The sequence below is a fragment of the Gopherus flavomarginatus genome, chromosome 4 (assembly GCF_025201925.1).
Source record: "Gopherus flavomarginatus isolate rGopFla2 chromosome 4, rGopFla2.mat.asm, whole genome shotgun sequence".
Taxonomy (NCBI): domain Eukaryota; kingdom Metazoa; phylum Chordata; order Testudines; family Testudinidae; genus Gopherus; species Gopherus flavomarginatus.
This window is the reverse complement of record NC_066620.1, coordinates 148,242,019-148,257,197: the sequence shown is the minus strand read 5'-3', so window position 1 is coordinate 148,257,197 and position 15,179 is coordinate 148,242,019. Positions and strand designations below refer to the sequence as shown.

At 40.0% G+C, this 15,179-nt stretch overlaps 1 protein-coding gene across 2 annotated transcripts in view; it reads right to left on the bottom strand.

The window, feature by feature from the left end:
- Positions 1–165: 165 nt before the first annotated feature.
- UBE2J1 (ubiquitin conjugating enzyme E2 J1) overlaps positions 166–15,179 on the bottom strand; it is a 65,497-nt gene continuing 50,483 nt past the window's right edge. The window contains exons 7-8 of one of the 2 annotated variants that reach the window (XM_050949329.1): positions 14,480–14,614; positions 166–3,695 (exon numbers count right to left, since the gene is read on the bottom strand). In XM_050949329.1, coding sequence (XP_050805286.1) covers positions 3,426–3,695; positions 14,480–14,614 — 405 coding nt within the window. In that variant the 3' untranslated portion in view covers positions 166–3,425. Of the gene's footprint in view, positions 3,696–4,879; positions 5,101–14,479; positions 14,615–15,179 lie in introns of those variants that run through there. The other variant, XM_050949331.1, reaches the window with a different exon arrangement.

Here is a 15,179-nt window from a genome sequence, read left to right as displayed (position 1 = left end):
CTCCAGCCTCCAATCACCAACCAGACAACTGGACTTGGTGATGAAAGGTTCTTAACACCCAAATTCACCACATATTAGGTTCTTCCAATCTCAAAGGATCAGACACTCACCCCCAGGTCAACATGTACTTTCAGAATTTCATCAAATATCATGCTGCAACCAATCTGTAGTAAACTAATTAAAGATTTATTTTTAAAAATGAAAAGAAGGGAGTTATTAAATGGTTTAAGGAATCATATACATTACAATTGATTTCCATGTCTATAGAGGTCAGGGTAACAGTAGCGATGGTAATTCCGCTACCTTGCAATATGTCTCTCTGGATCACCCAAGAAGAGTGGAGGTCATCAGTCCTTTGTTCAAAGCTCTCTTCTTGTTAGAAAAAAATCACAGTCCAGAGAAATGGAGCAGGACTGAAGACAAAGAGTGTTGTCAGAGTGTACAATTTACACTCACAGCACATGTGAATGGAAAGTTACTGGCATAAATATGGAATCCTGGGTCACATGTTTCTTGCTGAGTCATGAGACATTCATTGCCTACATGTGCCTGAAGAAGAGACATTGGGAGGGGTCCTTGGAAGAGGTGATTGTCCTTAATGGGCCATCAAGCAGGATGGCTAGCCTTGGTGTAAATCTGTCTTGGGGCGTGGAGGGGTTTACTCAGAAACAACAGGTTTGAGATACAAATACAGAGCAAAGCTTCATAACTTCATATACAATGATGATACACGCAATAAACAGGACAATCATACTTAGACTATAATTTTTGATATGTTACATGACATATTTTGTATAATATTTATCACAATTTTGTAATAGTGGTCATACATCAGTGATGATACATTACCATAAACATGGTCACCTTTCTTTTATATAGCATCACAATGGGCTCTTCAAACTAGCAGAGAAAGGCCTAGTGCTAGCCAGTGTCTGGAATTTGAAGCTTGAGAAATTCAACTGGAAATAAAACAAGTTTTTAACAGTAAGAGTAAATAACTATTGGAACAACTTACCAAGGATTGTGGTGGAATCTTCATCACTGACAATTTTTAAATGAAGCTTGGATGTTTTTTCTAAAAGATATGCTCAAGGAATTATTTTGGGAAGTTCTGTGGCCTGTTATATAGGTCAGACCAGATGATCTCAATGGTTCCGTCTGGAATTGGAATCTATGAAAAAAAGAGCACAATCCTGCCCCAATCTTTGGGTACAGAAGGCTTTGTGCAGCAGCCTTACTTAGGTTCTGCTGCAAAAGGGCAAGAGCAGAATTTGGTTGATGGATGTATCCCTGAGAATTTGCTAGGTTTGAAGGTGGGTCTCAGAGCCTGTTCTGCAAGGTGACAGCAAATCTCTCAGAGGAACAATCAGGAAAAAACTCTGCAAGGGTAGTCTACTGATAGTTTTTTCTTCAGAGCCCTCTCGTAAAGGAAAGGATGATCTGGGCCCAGGCTTGCAAATGTGAACAACAAGTGCATTCAAACAATGTACCAACTAGGAAAAAACTTTTTATTTCAGGAATACAGAGTCTATAGATTTTATATATATTCCTACCAAAACTAATATACTTATTGCAGAAAAATACTTTTACTCATTTCACCACAGGAAACCAGACTGTCCTTCTTTCAGACTTGAAGATAATGCCAGATTTAAGTAACTGCTGATCTATCTAGACATACTGTTTACTTTTATTGTAAATGTTTAATTAAACTAAGATGCTTTGATGTACATACATCCTGTTTGTATGTATAGCAGAGGGGCACTAATTCACAATAACCACTGGGAATCCATTTTTGAATTTTGCAAATTAGCAAGTGAATAAATTAAACACACACTCACACTAGGACACTACATAAAAGATGTAATTTGCCCATTAATTTTCACAAGTGTAAAATTTTACTTATTTATAATGCTTAGGAGTACATTAGCACGTAGTATATTTTGTAATGTTAATATGAGAGCTGACTACAGCACTTTTATCTTTGCTAAGAAATAGAGTGGGACAGTCTGGCTTTACTGAGAACTATCATAGTTGCCACTAGTAAAGTGAAAATTACTGAGGTTCTTTTGGGTCTTAAATGAGCAATGGTAGATTGTCTTTATTATCAATACAGTCAGATAATGGGGAAATGATTATTCCATTGAACTTGTTCTTTATGGCTAAATGAATTCAATATCAGCCCAGAGGGCTCCCATCTACGGTTGCCAACTATGGTTGGACGTATTCCTGGAGGTGTCATCACATGACAATCTTTAACTGAAGATTAATCTTTAATTCCTGGGGACTCCAGGACCATCCTGGAGGGTTGGCAACCACTCCCCTATCTGAAGTGCCAGCACCTACAATGAATAAATGGTGATACACGCATGAATGCTGTAATCTTAATATGCTGGAAATGTATTTATAAACTTTTAGATTTAAAACTTTTCTTGAAGTATTGCAATGAGGTGCAAGAAAAAAAATTGTGTAAATGAAGCTTGACTTGCGATAATTCATTAGAGAGAAGGGTTTCATGAAAGCTTCCCTCAAGCTTGCTCATGCATAGCAGAGTTTCTGCACGAAAATATTTCGATTTTTTTTAAGCAAATAACAGCACATATGAAACATTCAATGTAATGCATTATGTATATTTCTGGAATTATGAAAAGACAATAGCTCTGGGTAAATAATTATATTACATATTTATAACTATTGAAATAATAGACGTTTTATATAATCTTCAAATTTAAAAAAGCAAGATATACAATTGAGAGCATTAGAAGACGACATTCAAATCTTGCAAAAGATTATCCAATCGAACTTTAAAAAAAATTAAAAACAAAAAAATAAAGCAAACGATTTTCTGGCCCCTTTTTTCACAGAGAGCACAGTCTCAGAAGCAACATTTCATGCATTTTTCTAGAATTGTCTTATTGTAAATAAAAGTGGTTACAAAATATTATCCCCCTCTGAATTGAGAGCACACGCAACGCAACACATAGACATTGCGTTTCATTTTTAAAAATCCCTCCCCAACATAAAGTTTTATACTCACTCAGATATGAGTGACTATCTGCACCCATGTTCCACAGAGAAAAAGCATTAAAAACCCCTCTCTTTTTTAACTGCCTCCTTTTATCAGTAAATAAGGTAGCCACAAATAATACTTTCGTTCCCCCACCCCTTGCATATTATGCTCATATTCAATCAAATTGTTTCCCCAAGTATCTAGTGGGTATCCATGGATCATTAACAGTTGTTAGTATTCATAGAAATGTTAGCATTTGTCATCCTTACTAAGCAATGTACCTAAAGGTATATTAACATTCGTAAGGACTTAAAAAAGTAAATAAAAAAGTAATCTTCTGTAAACAGTTCTCATGTCATACCCAATACAGAATATTTAATGAAGCATTCAAGTCACTGCTCTTAAGACAGAGACAATCTTATAACTCGAATACATAGTCATTGGCCAGATATACCCGTCGGAATATAAGCGCTGCCAATGCTAAAGTCAGAAGGACAATCAGAACAGTTGATCCAGTGTGGCTTGTGTTGACTCTTGGTTGCTGCACCTGATTAAAGTTAGTTGAAGATGGCACTCTTCTCTGACTCTGCTGCTGGGCACGGCGCTGGCGAGGGCTCATGGAGGTATTATTAGATATAGGTTGAGTATGCCCTTGATTAGGTGGTGTGGAGTTATTCTGAATTTCAGACTAAAAAGAAAAAAAGTGAATATTGTTTTTAAACCAAGACAGTCTGTGCATCAGCAATGTACATATCTCTACATTTAAGAACAAAACCTACTCTTCCGATGTAATGTTGATCTGAAAGTCAGCCACAGGTGAAAGCCTCTTTATAGTATAGTTTCAAACAACTTCTGTTATAGAGCACTGTTCCAAAACCTATGGCTCTCTAGCCAACATTCGGAATACACACCCTTCTACACACCTCCCAGCCTTGTTCTTCCAACCACTGTCATCCCAACTACATGAGGTGCAGACAATCCCCACTCCTGCCTACCATATGCTATTGCTCCCACTGTGCGTCTCTGGATATCGTAAGAAGGCATTAATGTAGAAGTTATCTGCATTAAACTATGTACATCAACAATTTGCCTGTCAACTTAGGACCTTGCCTCAGGAAGTATGTACCACAGGGCCTAACTACATAGCTCAATTCCTTGCTATGTTGCTACAACACACACACTTTTTTAATGCAGTTTCTGGACTTTTGCTCATTCTCTTGCTGCACTGAAGGAGCACAGAGGTATTTGTCCTTAGATAATTTGATTCCCCATGAAATTCCAAGCCACTGTGTGTAAGAAGCACTGTTCTACAGTTTTTAAAACTTGAGTCTAAAAAGCTGTCTCTGCTTCATGGTTTTGTGTTTTCTTTGTCATAATTGCTATCTCACATTTTGGGTCCCCTTATCTCAACAACGTTTTCAAGTGAAATATTTTAAACAGTTAAATAAAATATTTTATCCTTAAACTACTCCATAGCATCTAGGTACTTAAACACAAACGGTTTACACTGCACAAATGGAAAACACTGCAAATCATATTGGAACCGGTGTTAAAGGATGAAATTGGCCATAAAGGAAGTTATAAAAATAGTATATAAAGCTGAGCAAAATTAGGAATTTCCATGTCACGGGAAACCCCAAAATTTGTTTTCAGCCCAAATCACAAAAAAATCTAAATGTTTGATTTTGGTTTACTGAACTAAACCTAAATGCTTTGTTTGACTGAGTTCAAATTTAAATTTTTTATTGAAGTTAATGTTTAAAATTAAATAGACACAAGTTAAGAGGGAAGATACTGTACATCTGGGGTCAGGCTTGAGTTATGAGGGATTACAGGTATTGGTTGCAAGGATGAAAAGATACATACATATCACATAACCAGCATAGACCCAGATTGCGGTGCGGGGGTTTTACACTGTAATGTTCCCCATAATGACGTGTTGACTCTTGAGTTGTAATTTGGGAGCCTGATCTCTCCTGGCTGGAAGACATCTTCCATTATGCACCAAGTCTTGTGACTCCCATTATGCACCATGCAGCTCGGTCACAGGGAAATCCACACTGCATTATGAGACACATGGTCCTCCAGGTATCCTGGCCAACAGCAGAGAATGGAGATCTGAACTACAACTCTCATAAGAAGACTTCAGTGTGCAATAAAAACTAATAATGGACAAAAGAAACACTGACGTGTATTGAAAAGAAATCCTAATGTCCATGAGATATGTTGTACCCTCCTATGTAATAGGACAAAGGTTTCTGGAACTCCAGAGATTCACCTTGAAGCTTCCTTTACATGATATTTCCAGCAGGGGTCTAAACAGATACAGAACTTCAAATCCACACAGTCCTGGCCAGCTCTGCTACCATCCTCATGTATCCTAGAGTGCCCTCACAGTCATGTTGACCTTTCCCCATTATACGAGAATGGCTTCTTCAACAGCAGAGATGATTTCCACTGCAGCCACACAGCAGTAAGGACCTATTCAGGCATGCACTGAGCCTACAGGAAGTTTCTAAGGAAGACCTAGGACCACTCTTCAGGCAAGGGCAAATTATGCACAGATCTCATTGATTTGTAGGTCTGTCCTGGATGGCAGGTGGTGCTAGGGCCAAGGAAAATTAGATTTAGAGACTCTTAGATTTTGAAACTTTAGAAAACTTTAGATCCACAGAAACAACTACATCCATCACAGCTGGCACCTGATAACGGGATCCGTTTATTAAAGATACAAAACTGAATTGAAATTAAGTACTCTAAGAGCCCCCTGACTGGAAACAATGGTAGTGAGCCATGAAATTGTCAGCATTGCTTCTTGGTTCCTTGTTACATCAACAACTCTCTACTGTCATTATTTTCAGATTAAAAGATAATGACTGTCCCCCATCCTAGGTCTCAGCCAGGAAGATGCTTGATAGCAAACTGGAGCCAAACTGGGGTTTGGTGGCGTCCAGCCAAAAGGAGGGGAAAGAGGGGAGCAATTTGGCTGCTCTGGTACCTTCCTTCCCTGCTGCGGACAGCCAGGTAACGGTCGGTTGCCTGGACACTGAGCCCTACCAGGGGGGCAGACAGGACCTTGACCCTGGAATGCACTGCGGAGAGCCAAGGGACAGCCAGCTGCCCAGACCCAGAGCTCACTTTGCCTCCAGCATTTATAATGGTGTTAAATATATTAAAAAGTGTTTTTAATGTATATTGGGTGGGTCGCACTCAGAGGCTTGCTGTGTGAAAGGGGTCATCAGTACAAAAGTCTGAGAACCCCTGTACTAGCGCAAGCCTTGCTACCACAAGTTTGTATACCTGGCTTGGGAGGCTCAATCCCAGATGCAGTGTAGACATCCCTCAGGGATCAGACTGAGGGGAGACAGATACCCAACAGCAGAGTGAGAGTTGTGGCATAGCTATTTGCTGGTGCCCATTGGGCTAATACCAGCAACAGGCTCAAAGGGGCTGGCTCCCAAAGGTAAACATAAGACTTGGGAGATACTGGTGGATCTTCCTATCCTGGAGGCAAGAGGGGGGAAACCTTGAGTCTTCTCAGACTGAGATACTGGTGAGAGGATTCAGAGGTGATCTGAAACCTAGGTGTTAGTTAATCTGAAGAGGCCCAATATGAGTTATTTGATATAAAGGCTATTTTTTAACAGTGCACTGCACCCAAATAAAGTGTTTTAACACCGACCTCCCCCCCCCAGTTAAAGTTAATAATGTCACAGCCTTTCACTTCAAAATCCATCCCTGCAGCTATGCTTCATTCTCCTGCAAATCTTGATCAACAGATATACCATGTGTGACGTTATTGACATGAACTGTGACTGTGTAGATCACTGTGGCAACCAAGGTCCTATAGTTGCCCCAAATCTTGTATAAAGGAGGTCAAGTAAGGTGCCTATGGAAAGGTTGTAATTTGCTGGTTATGATTATGCTGTCTGTATGTGTGTATTGGCTATGTCCTTGTATCTCAATGTATTTGATTCTATGTAGCATCAATGAAGCATTTGGTCAGCTTCTTGAGAATGGGCACTTATTCAGAATAGTCCTATCAAGAAACACTTAACTGACAATGAACTTTGGGAGACACTAATCAAAATCTGAGCTTTCCTGGGAACATTCAAACTAACATGTAAACAATTGCATCGGCCTGCAAAAAACTAAACCATTCACGGACACGTGACTTGCCCAGGTGGCTACAAACGCCATCTTGTTGCTGTGATTTTGCACAGAAGAACAAAGGGGTTTCCACCCACAAGAGAGAGAATATACAAGGCCCTGAAAGTCTCTCCATTTTGTCTTCAGCTGGCTCAAAAGATGGCCTCTCCACCCCAAAGAGATGCCTGAAAGAAACTGGGACAAAGGACTACAACTATGGGGATGAGAGTGATTGCAGGACCCAGGCCAGAAACCATAATGTTGGTCTGAAACAGTTTGGGTCCAGACTAGGAAGGAGTATAGGCTGTGAAAGAAGCTTATTGGAACATCTCTGAGGGTGAGATTTACCTGAATTCGGTTTCCTATTGTATTAGGCTTAGACTTGCGTGTTTTGTTTTATTTTGCTTAGTAACGTACTTTGCTCTGTTATTTCTTGGAACCACTTAAATCCTACTTTTTATACTTAATAAAATCACTTTTGCTTATTAATTAACCCAGAGTAAGTAATGAATACCTAGAGGAGCAAACAGCTGTGCATCTCTCCCCATCAATGTTATAGAGTGCAGATAATTTATGAGTTCACCCTGTATAAACTTTATACACAGTAAAATGGATTTATTTGGGGTTTGGATCCCATTGGGAGCTGGATGTCTGGGTGCTAGAGACAGGAGCACTTACTAAGCCGTTTTCAGTTATGTCTGCAGCTTTGGGGGTGTGGGTCAGACCCTGGGTCTGTGTTGCAGAGATCAGTATATCTGGCTCAACAAGGCACAGTTCTGAAGGCAGAGAAAACAGGTTCAGAAGTAGTCTCAGCACATCAGGTGACAGTCCCAAAGGGGTTTCTGTGACTGAACTCGTCACACCATGTTTTAATCTATTTTAGCATCCACCAGTCATTTATAATTTAGCAGATCAACTACATCTTGTCAGTTGCAGTCCTGTAGCAAAGTGGTTCCTTCACAGTGGCAGCAACCTTGTGCAATCAAAAGCTTTTAAAAATAAAGACACTAAGACAAAAGAATGGTTCCTTTAATCAGGAGGCAGTGATACAACCACTAGGCTACTACAGGCAAGAGGATGAGAATGCTGCATAGGCAACTCTCCCCGCTTTCTGTTTTCAGCGTGATTACTATTTTATTTAGGGGGGAGGGATAGCTCAGGGGTTTGAGCATTGGCCTACTAAACCCAGGGTTGTGAGTTCAATCCCTGAGGGGGCCATTAAGGGAACTGGGGTAAAAATCTGGGGATTGGTCCTGCTTGGAGCAGGGGGTTGGACTAGATGACCTCCTGAGGTCCCTTCCAACCCTAATAGTCTATGATTCTATGATTTTGTTCCTCTGTGCTTTGGCCAGGAGTTTACATATCATCAACCTCCATTGTGCCTCCTGCCCAGAATGCCAATTACATGGCCCACAACGGCAATTAAGGGCTCCTTTAGTACCTTTACCAATTGCTGAAGTCCCTGTCGAGAGAATACCTATGGACTTGATAGGCCAACTGGAGAAGTTGGACAGGAGCCAGACTGTCCTCGCTGTTCTGGACTATGCCACCCAATACCCAGAAGCTGTCCCCCTACGAAACGAAATGTCCAAGATGATAGCAAAGAATTTGATTCAAATCTTCTCTAGGGTAGCTAAAAAGATCTTGATGGATTAATGAACCCTCTTCATGTCAAAATTGATGAAGGACATACAGGCCATATGTCATCCTTCATCTAACGGCCTTGTTGAACACTTTAATAGGACACTGAAGAACATGATATGGAACATGGTGAGCCAGGACAGAAAACATTTGATTAACTTACTACCTTACCTGATGTTTGCAATAAGGGAAGGTCCCCAGATTTCCACTGGGTTTTCCCTGTGGCATACTTGAAATTGCCAAGGAGGACTGGGAAGAACAGCCTAACCAGGGGAGGAACATCATTGCTCATGTGATGCAGATGTGGGGCTGAAAAGTCCAAGTCACCCCCACAGTGTGGGAACACCTGGAAAGAGCACAAGAGGCTCAAAAGACCTATTATAAATCGCCAAGCGAAGGTTTGCAAATTCCAGATGGGAGATCAGGTAATGGTGCTAGTGCCCACAGCTGAAAGCAAACTCCTGGACAGATGTCAGAGCCCATATGAAGTAATAGAAGCCAACAGGGAGACTGACTATAAGATTTAACAGATTCTACCATGTCAAGCTACTGAAGCCCTGGCAAGACACAGAAACTTACGTGGTCGCCCTAGAGACACCACCAGAACATCCCCATAATTGACCCCTGAACAAGAGGCAGAAGTTATCAAAATGAGTGAATGAAACCACAATGTGTTCTCTGAGAAGCCAGGCAAAACCACAGAAGTTCATCATCACAGATCCCAGAATAAAGGTGAAGGTTAAACCATATCGGATCCCAGAGGCAAAAAGAGAAGAGCTCAGTACCGAAGTTAAGAGGATGTCGGATCGAGGAGTCATTAAGGAGTACCATGGTCAGTGGTCCAGTGCAATCGTTCTGGTACTTAAGCGAGATGGCACTATGAAATACTGGAATGACTTTGGAAAATTAAACAAGGTGTCCCGGTTTGATGCCGATGCCATACCTCAAATAGGTGAGCTAACTGACTAACTGGGGAAAGCACAATTCTTGTCCACCCTCCCTTCGACCTGATCAAAGGGTATTCGTAAATTTCTATGGCAAGGGAAGCCAAAAAGACTGCTTTTTCGACACCAGAAGGATTGTACCAGCACACCATCCTCCCTTTTGGACTGCACAGGGCTCCTACAACCTTACAGAAGCTCATCAATAAATTGTTAAATCCACATGCCAAGTAAGCCACTACTTACTTGGATGATGTGGTCATACATAGCCCAGACTAAGGGATGCACCTAGAAAAGGTGGAAGCAGTACTAGGTACCTTGAGGAAAGTGAGTCTCACTGTGAATCCCTCCAAGTGTGCTATAAGTTTAGTGGAAGCCAAATACCTTGGGTACATTGTGGGGAGAGGCACAGTGAATCCCCAACTAAACAAGCTAGAGGCAATACAAAGTTGGCCTCGACTGATCTGGAAGAAACAGGTCAGAGCATTTCTGGGGATTATTGAGTAGTACGGGCAATTCATTTCCCACTTTGCTACCAGAGCATACCCACTGATAGACCACATAAAAGCCTGGGGCCCAGACATAATGAAATGGGCCTGTGCGTCTGAAGAAGCTTTTGCAGGTCCGAGGACAGCCCTCTGCAGTAATCCAGTGCTAGTAGCCTCAGACTTTTGAGGAGTTTACTAGAAATGGATGCTCTGAGGTAAGGTTGGGAGCCGTACTTTCTCAAATGGTAGGGAAGGAAGAACACCCAGTCCTATTCCTCAGTAGGAAACTCCTTCCCAGAGAACAAAAATATGCCATAGTAGAGAAAGAATGCCTGGCAGTAAAATGGAACTGAATTTCATTGGGTTACCTCGCCTTCCTAGTAGCAGATCAGGGCCCATTTTTACTATCTTTGCTCAGGGTAGGCTTTTATTAGCTTCAGCTTGAGTTTACCCTAAGAAAGAATAAGAGCAGGTCCTGCAATACAACCCTTCACATTTCACATCTCATTTTCCCTCTGTTCAGCTTTGACGACTCCTCACTCCCCAGTGACTGAAATGGACAGTTTATTAAACTGGTTCCTACTCCCAAATGGTGGCAGCTCAGAAACATGGGCAGCTTTTGAAACATATGCTCAGTGAAGCAAAATGAGCCAAGAGATGGACAATCTGATCCCTTAAAATATTAATCTACTTTTGACAGCAGTCCATCACATGCAATTAATAAAAGTTTATGTAAGTTTAAAGCTTTAATCATTTCATATTTGTCAACTGCTCTGAAAAAAACTATGCATGCAGTAGAACTGATAATCTACTGAAGAAAACAGTATTATTAGAAATCGGAATAATTTAATTCTTATTATTTAAAAAGACTTCCTTTCCAGTTGAAACACTCAGATGCCTGTGATTATTTCTGTTGACTCCAGTGAATTAGTTTTAATTAACTCAATACTCTTAAGAGCCAGGATCTGTGGTAAAAAGAATATAATCAAATGGCTTATTCTGAACCTGAACAATCTGGAAGAAATCCTTATTGTGGAAAAATGCATGCTATTAGCATGCTTGTATTTCCACATAGCTCGAAAGTGCACTGCAAGATGCAACAGATGGTCTGACGTGATTTGACATGTTTTTTTTTTAAACCAATTTGCAGCCCATCATTGCTAAAAAAAAACCACTACAGCTTATCTGAGATTTGTCTACAATTTATCAGTGAATTTAGATTGCATTTGAAGCAGTCACAACAGCAGCTGCCCTGGCCCAATACCAGGCCTTAGGCACTTCCAGAATGGCTGGGTTATATAAACACTATCCCCGGCAGTATTAATATGCAAATGTCATAATAAACTGCACAATTTATTTAAAATGGTAAGAATTAATATTTTCATTTACTTAGCCACATTTATTGCAGAGATTATAAAAACAGGAACATAATCTTATTTAATTAAAAGAAAATCTGCAAATCACAGCAAACATACTTTTTTGCCTCTTGTACATAAGAATATCACACTCTGATATAAGAGACTGGGACAGTATCTAGAAGGATAAAGTTCTTGAAACCTTCTTAATAAACTACAGTAGTATTCAGATACCACAAACATTTGTGTATCTTTAACCAACACGTGATACAGTTACTGAATGATGCAACACTAGAAGAAAATAATCAATTTATTTATAATATGCAATTAATGGAAGAAATGGAAAAAGAGAAAGGCTACTCTTGTGGTTAAGGCACAGAACTGAAAGTCAGGACATCTGAGTTTTAATCTCAGTTCTGCTACAGACTGCTGGGCAAATCTAGGTAGGTCACTTAGCTCTAATTTTCAGAAATGGCCTCTACAGACTCCCTCACTTTGTGGTCTCTACTTCAAGTATTAGCCCTCTCCTGGTCCTCTTTACTCTTAAAGCTCTATAGTTGGGAAGTACTGTTTCACTTTTCTTGCCCTATGTGCAGTTATCACAAGGAGCATCCTTTGGCATTTTTAAATTAAATGCACAAATAACTAATGGGCTAAATCCTCTTCAATATCCAGCCTGAGTAAACATTGTGTGTGTTGGGAAGCAGAATCTTTCTTAATAGACTGTGCTCCGCAATCACTACTGCAGCCCAAGGAATGCCATAACCTCTGTAGCAGCTGCATACATATCTCAGTGTATGGTGAATCTGTACAGTTCTGGATTCATCAGACCAGCATTCATCAGTGCAAAATCAACTGTATGATGGGAATCCCCACAAAAAGTATGGTGATGCTCAGGAGGTGCAGACTGTGTAGAGACTTCCTGCAGCCTGCCTCCCTCCCACTGGTTCCATTGCATTCAGGGCCTTCCTGGTAGTGATTGAAGTGACAGGTAAATTCTAGACTAGACAGTAGCAGCAACATTTTGGATGAGGTGGCAGTACGTGTGCATGCACACAAGAGCAAGCGTGCTTAATAACTTAAAGATATAGGAAGAGATTGTAGTATTTGAGGTTTGTTTATTATTAGAATGCAGCTGAGGAATTTGGCTGCTGAGATGGTCAATAAAGGGTAAATGTTAAGGAAGTGAAATGATTTTATTATGGCCTGGAGGAGGAAAGCAAAGGAAAGGGCAAAGTCAAAGATGATCTCCAAGTGATGGGCTTCAGGTACAGGGTGGGTGGTGCTGTTATCAACCAATAGAGAATGGAATTAGTGGAGCTACTTGAGGAGAAAAGGTTAAGAGCTCTATTTTGACTATGTTGATTTTGAGATTATGTCAAGTCATCTAGATGAATGAAGCCCCAATCAGGGCTTCTCTATATACAAGTAAGAAGACACAGTCCCTGCCTCAAAAATCTTATAATCTAAGAGACATCACTGAGACAAAAAGAGGTGCAAGTTTAAAGTGCAGAACAAAGCTCTAAACTAAAAAGGTCTACTCAACAGTCAGAGTTGATAATTAAACCCGTGTAACTGGATGAAGTTGCCCAAGGATGGGGTACACAGGGAAAAGAAGAGGGAGTCTAAGAACAGAGCCCAAAGGAATCCATCAGAGAGGGAATGAAGGGAAAACTGTCAATCAGAATCACAGAATATCAGGGTTGGAAGGGATCTCAGGAGGTCATCTAGTCCAACCCCCTGCTCAAAGCAGAACCAATCTCCAGATAGATTTTTGCCCCCAATCCCTAAATGGCCCCCTCAATGATTGAACTCACGACCCTGACACTAAAAGAGCAGCTAAAGAGGTAGAAGACCTATGAAAGGACAGTGCCACAGAAGCTCAGAAAAGACAGGATATCAAGGAAGGGGAAGTGACCAGCCATACCAAGGGAAGCAGAAAAGACAAGGTTGAAGTATCCATCTTGAGACTTAGCTTAGGGATGACTTAGATGCAGAGGATAACAGTCAGTTTAGAGTAGGTAGACCTGGCATTCAGTATAAGGTCAGTAAATTATTACAGCTCTTACAGACAGCCCACTCCATGACCTTGTCTAGACTAGAATTTAAGATTACATAACACATGCTAACTAACACCTTTTAAGAGTCTTCTATCAATAAGACACTGTTGTCTTTAATGCACTAAAAGAATCAAACTAAAGGCTAGGTTATCCTGATAAGTGCTAACATTACATCTTAAATCCTAGTCTAGACAAAGCCAATGAATTTGGAAATAAAGCAAAAGAAGGAGAAAGACTAGTGGCTGGAAAGATAATAAAGCCACCCTTGGCCCTACCTAAGGACTAGGAAGATGAGATCTTGTCTGTACACAGAAGGAGGGAAAGAGACGGACTGTGACCAAGGAAAGGTAATAGCTGGACATGGATGAGCTCACAAGATGGACAGATGGAGAGTCTGGAGGAGGACGGTAAGCAAGATTTCAACATCAGTGCTAATTTTACTTATGTTAGTATAATTAGTCCAATTACTAATTGGTAACTCAGGGTCAATTTTTTTTGTTTTTGTTTTAACAATGGCATGTGCCCTCTCCACATTATTTCTACTTTGGTATACATAGTCTATTTTGTTAACTGCTCTTCGATCAAAGTATTGATTTCAAGAGTTTACTAAATGTGTAAAGAAAAGTTTTTTTTTCCTGATCATCATATAAACATAGGGAAATTCACCTGTCTATCTTCTTATATATTCTTACACAACTAAGTATTCCACAATCTTAAAGAAAGTCTCATATCAGCTAAATAATTCTCTAGACATGTCTATACATTGCTTGGTTTTCAGATCCTGGCCTCAATTTGCAAATCCACTCACATTTAATAAGATTTATCAAACACATCATACCATTGTACTAGTGGTTGGATTCTGGAATGCTCTACTTGTACCATCCTGTTGTGGCTCAGGTAAAGTGGCAGAGTAGTTCACTTCTGATGTGTCTGGGGATTCAGTGATAGACTTTCTGGATGAATTGATTTCAGCCTAAAGAGAATACATTTGTACATTTCAGATGAGAGATCAAATTAGTTATAATATACTATAATGTGGTTTATTTGATCTATTATGGAGCATCTGTTTCAACATTTACAGCATATGAGATTTACTGAATCCTTATCAATAGACATGCAAATTGTGTTTAAGCTATATACAATGTTTCTGGAATTTGTTGAGGTGTTGCAATTCTGAATAATTTTCACAAGGAGTAAGTCTACTGATGTACAAAAACAAATAAAACACCTGCAGACACATTTCTGATTTTTAGTTTTACTTGCTTGTATATAATGGTGGATGTTAACATCCAAAAGGGGTATAATATAAGGAACAAAACTGGGAGCATCCTTCAGAGGAGAAAAAAAGTTACCTCAAATAAATGCCAAACATTTTGTAAAAGTTGTATTTCTTACATGGTCTCACTAACTTTGACAACACTTTGGGGAATCCTTATGAAAGCACTGATTGCCTGAGAGTATTTTTTCTAATGTATTATATATAAAAAGGCTTTCCTTTAACATGAGGCCTTCACGTTTTCTACTGCCACATCTTTTTC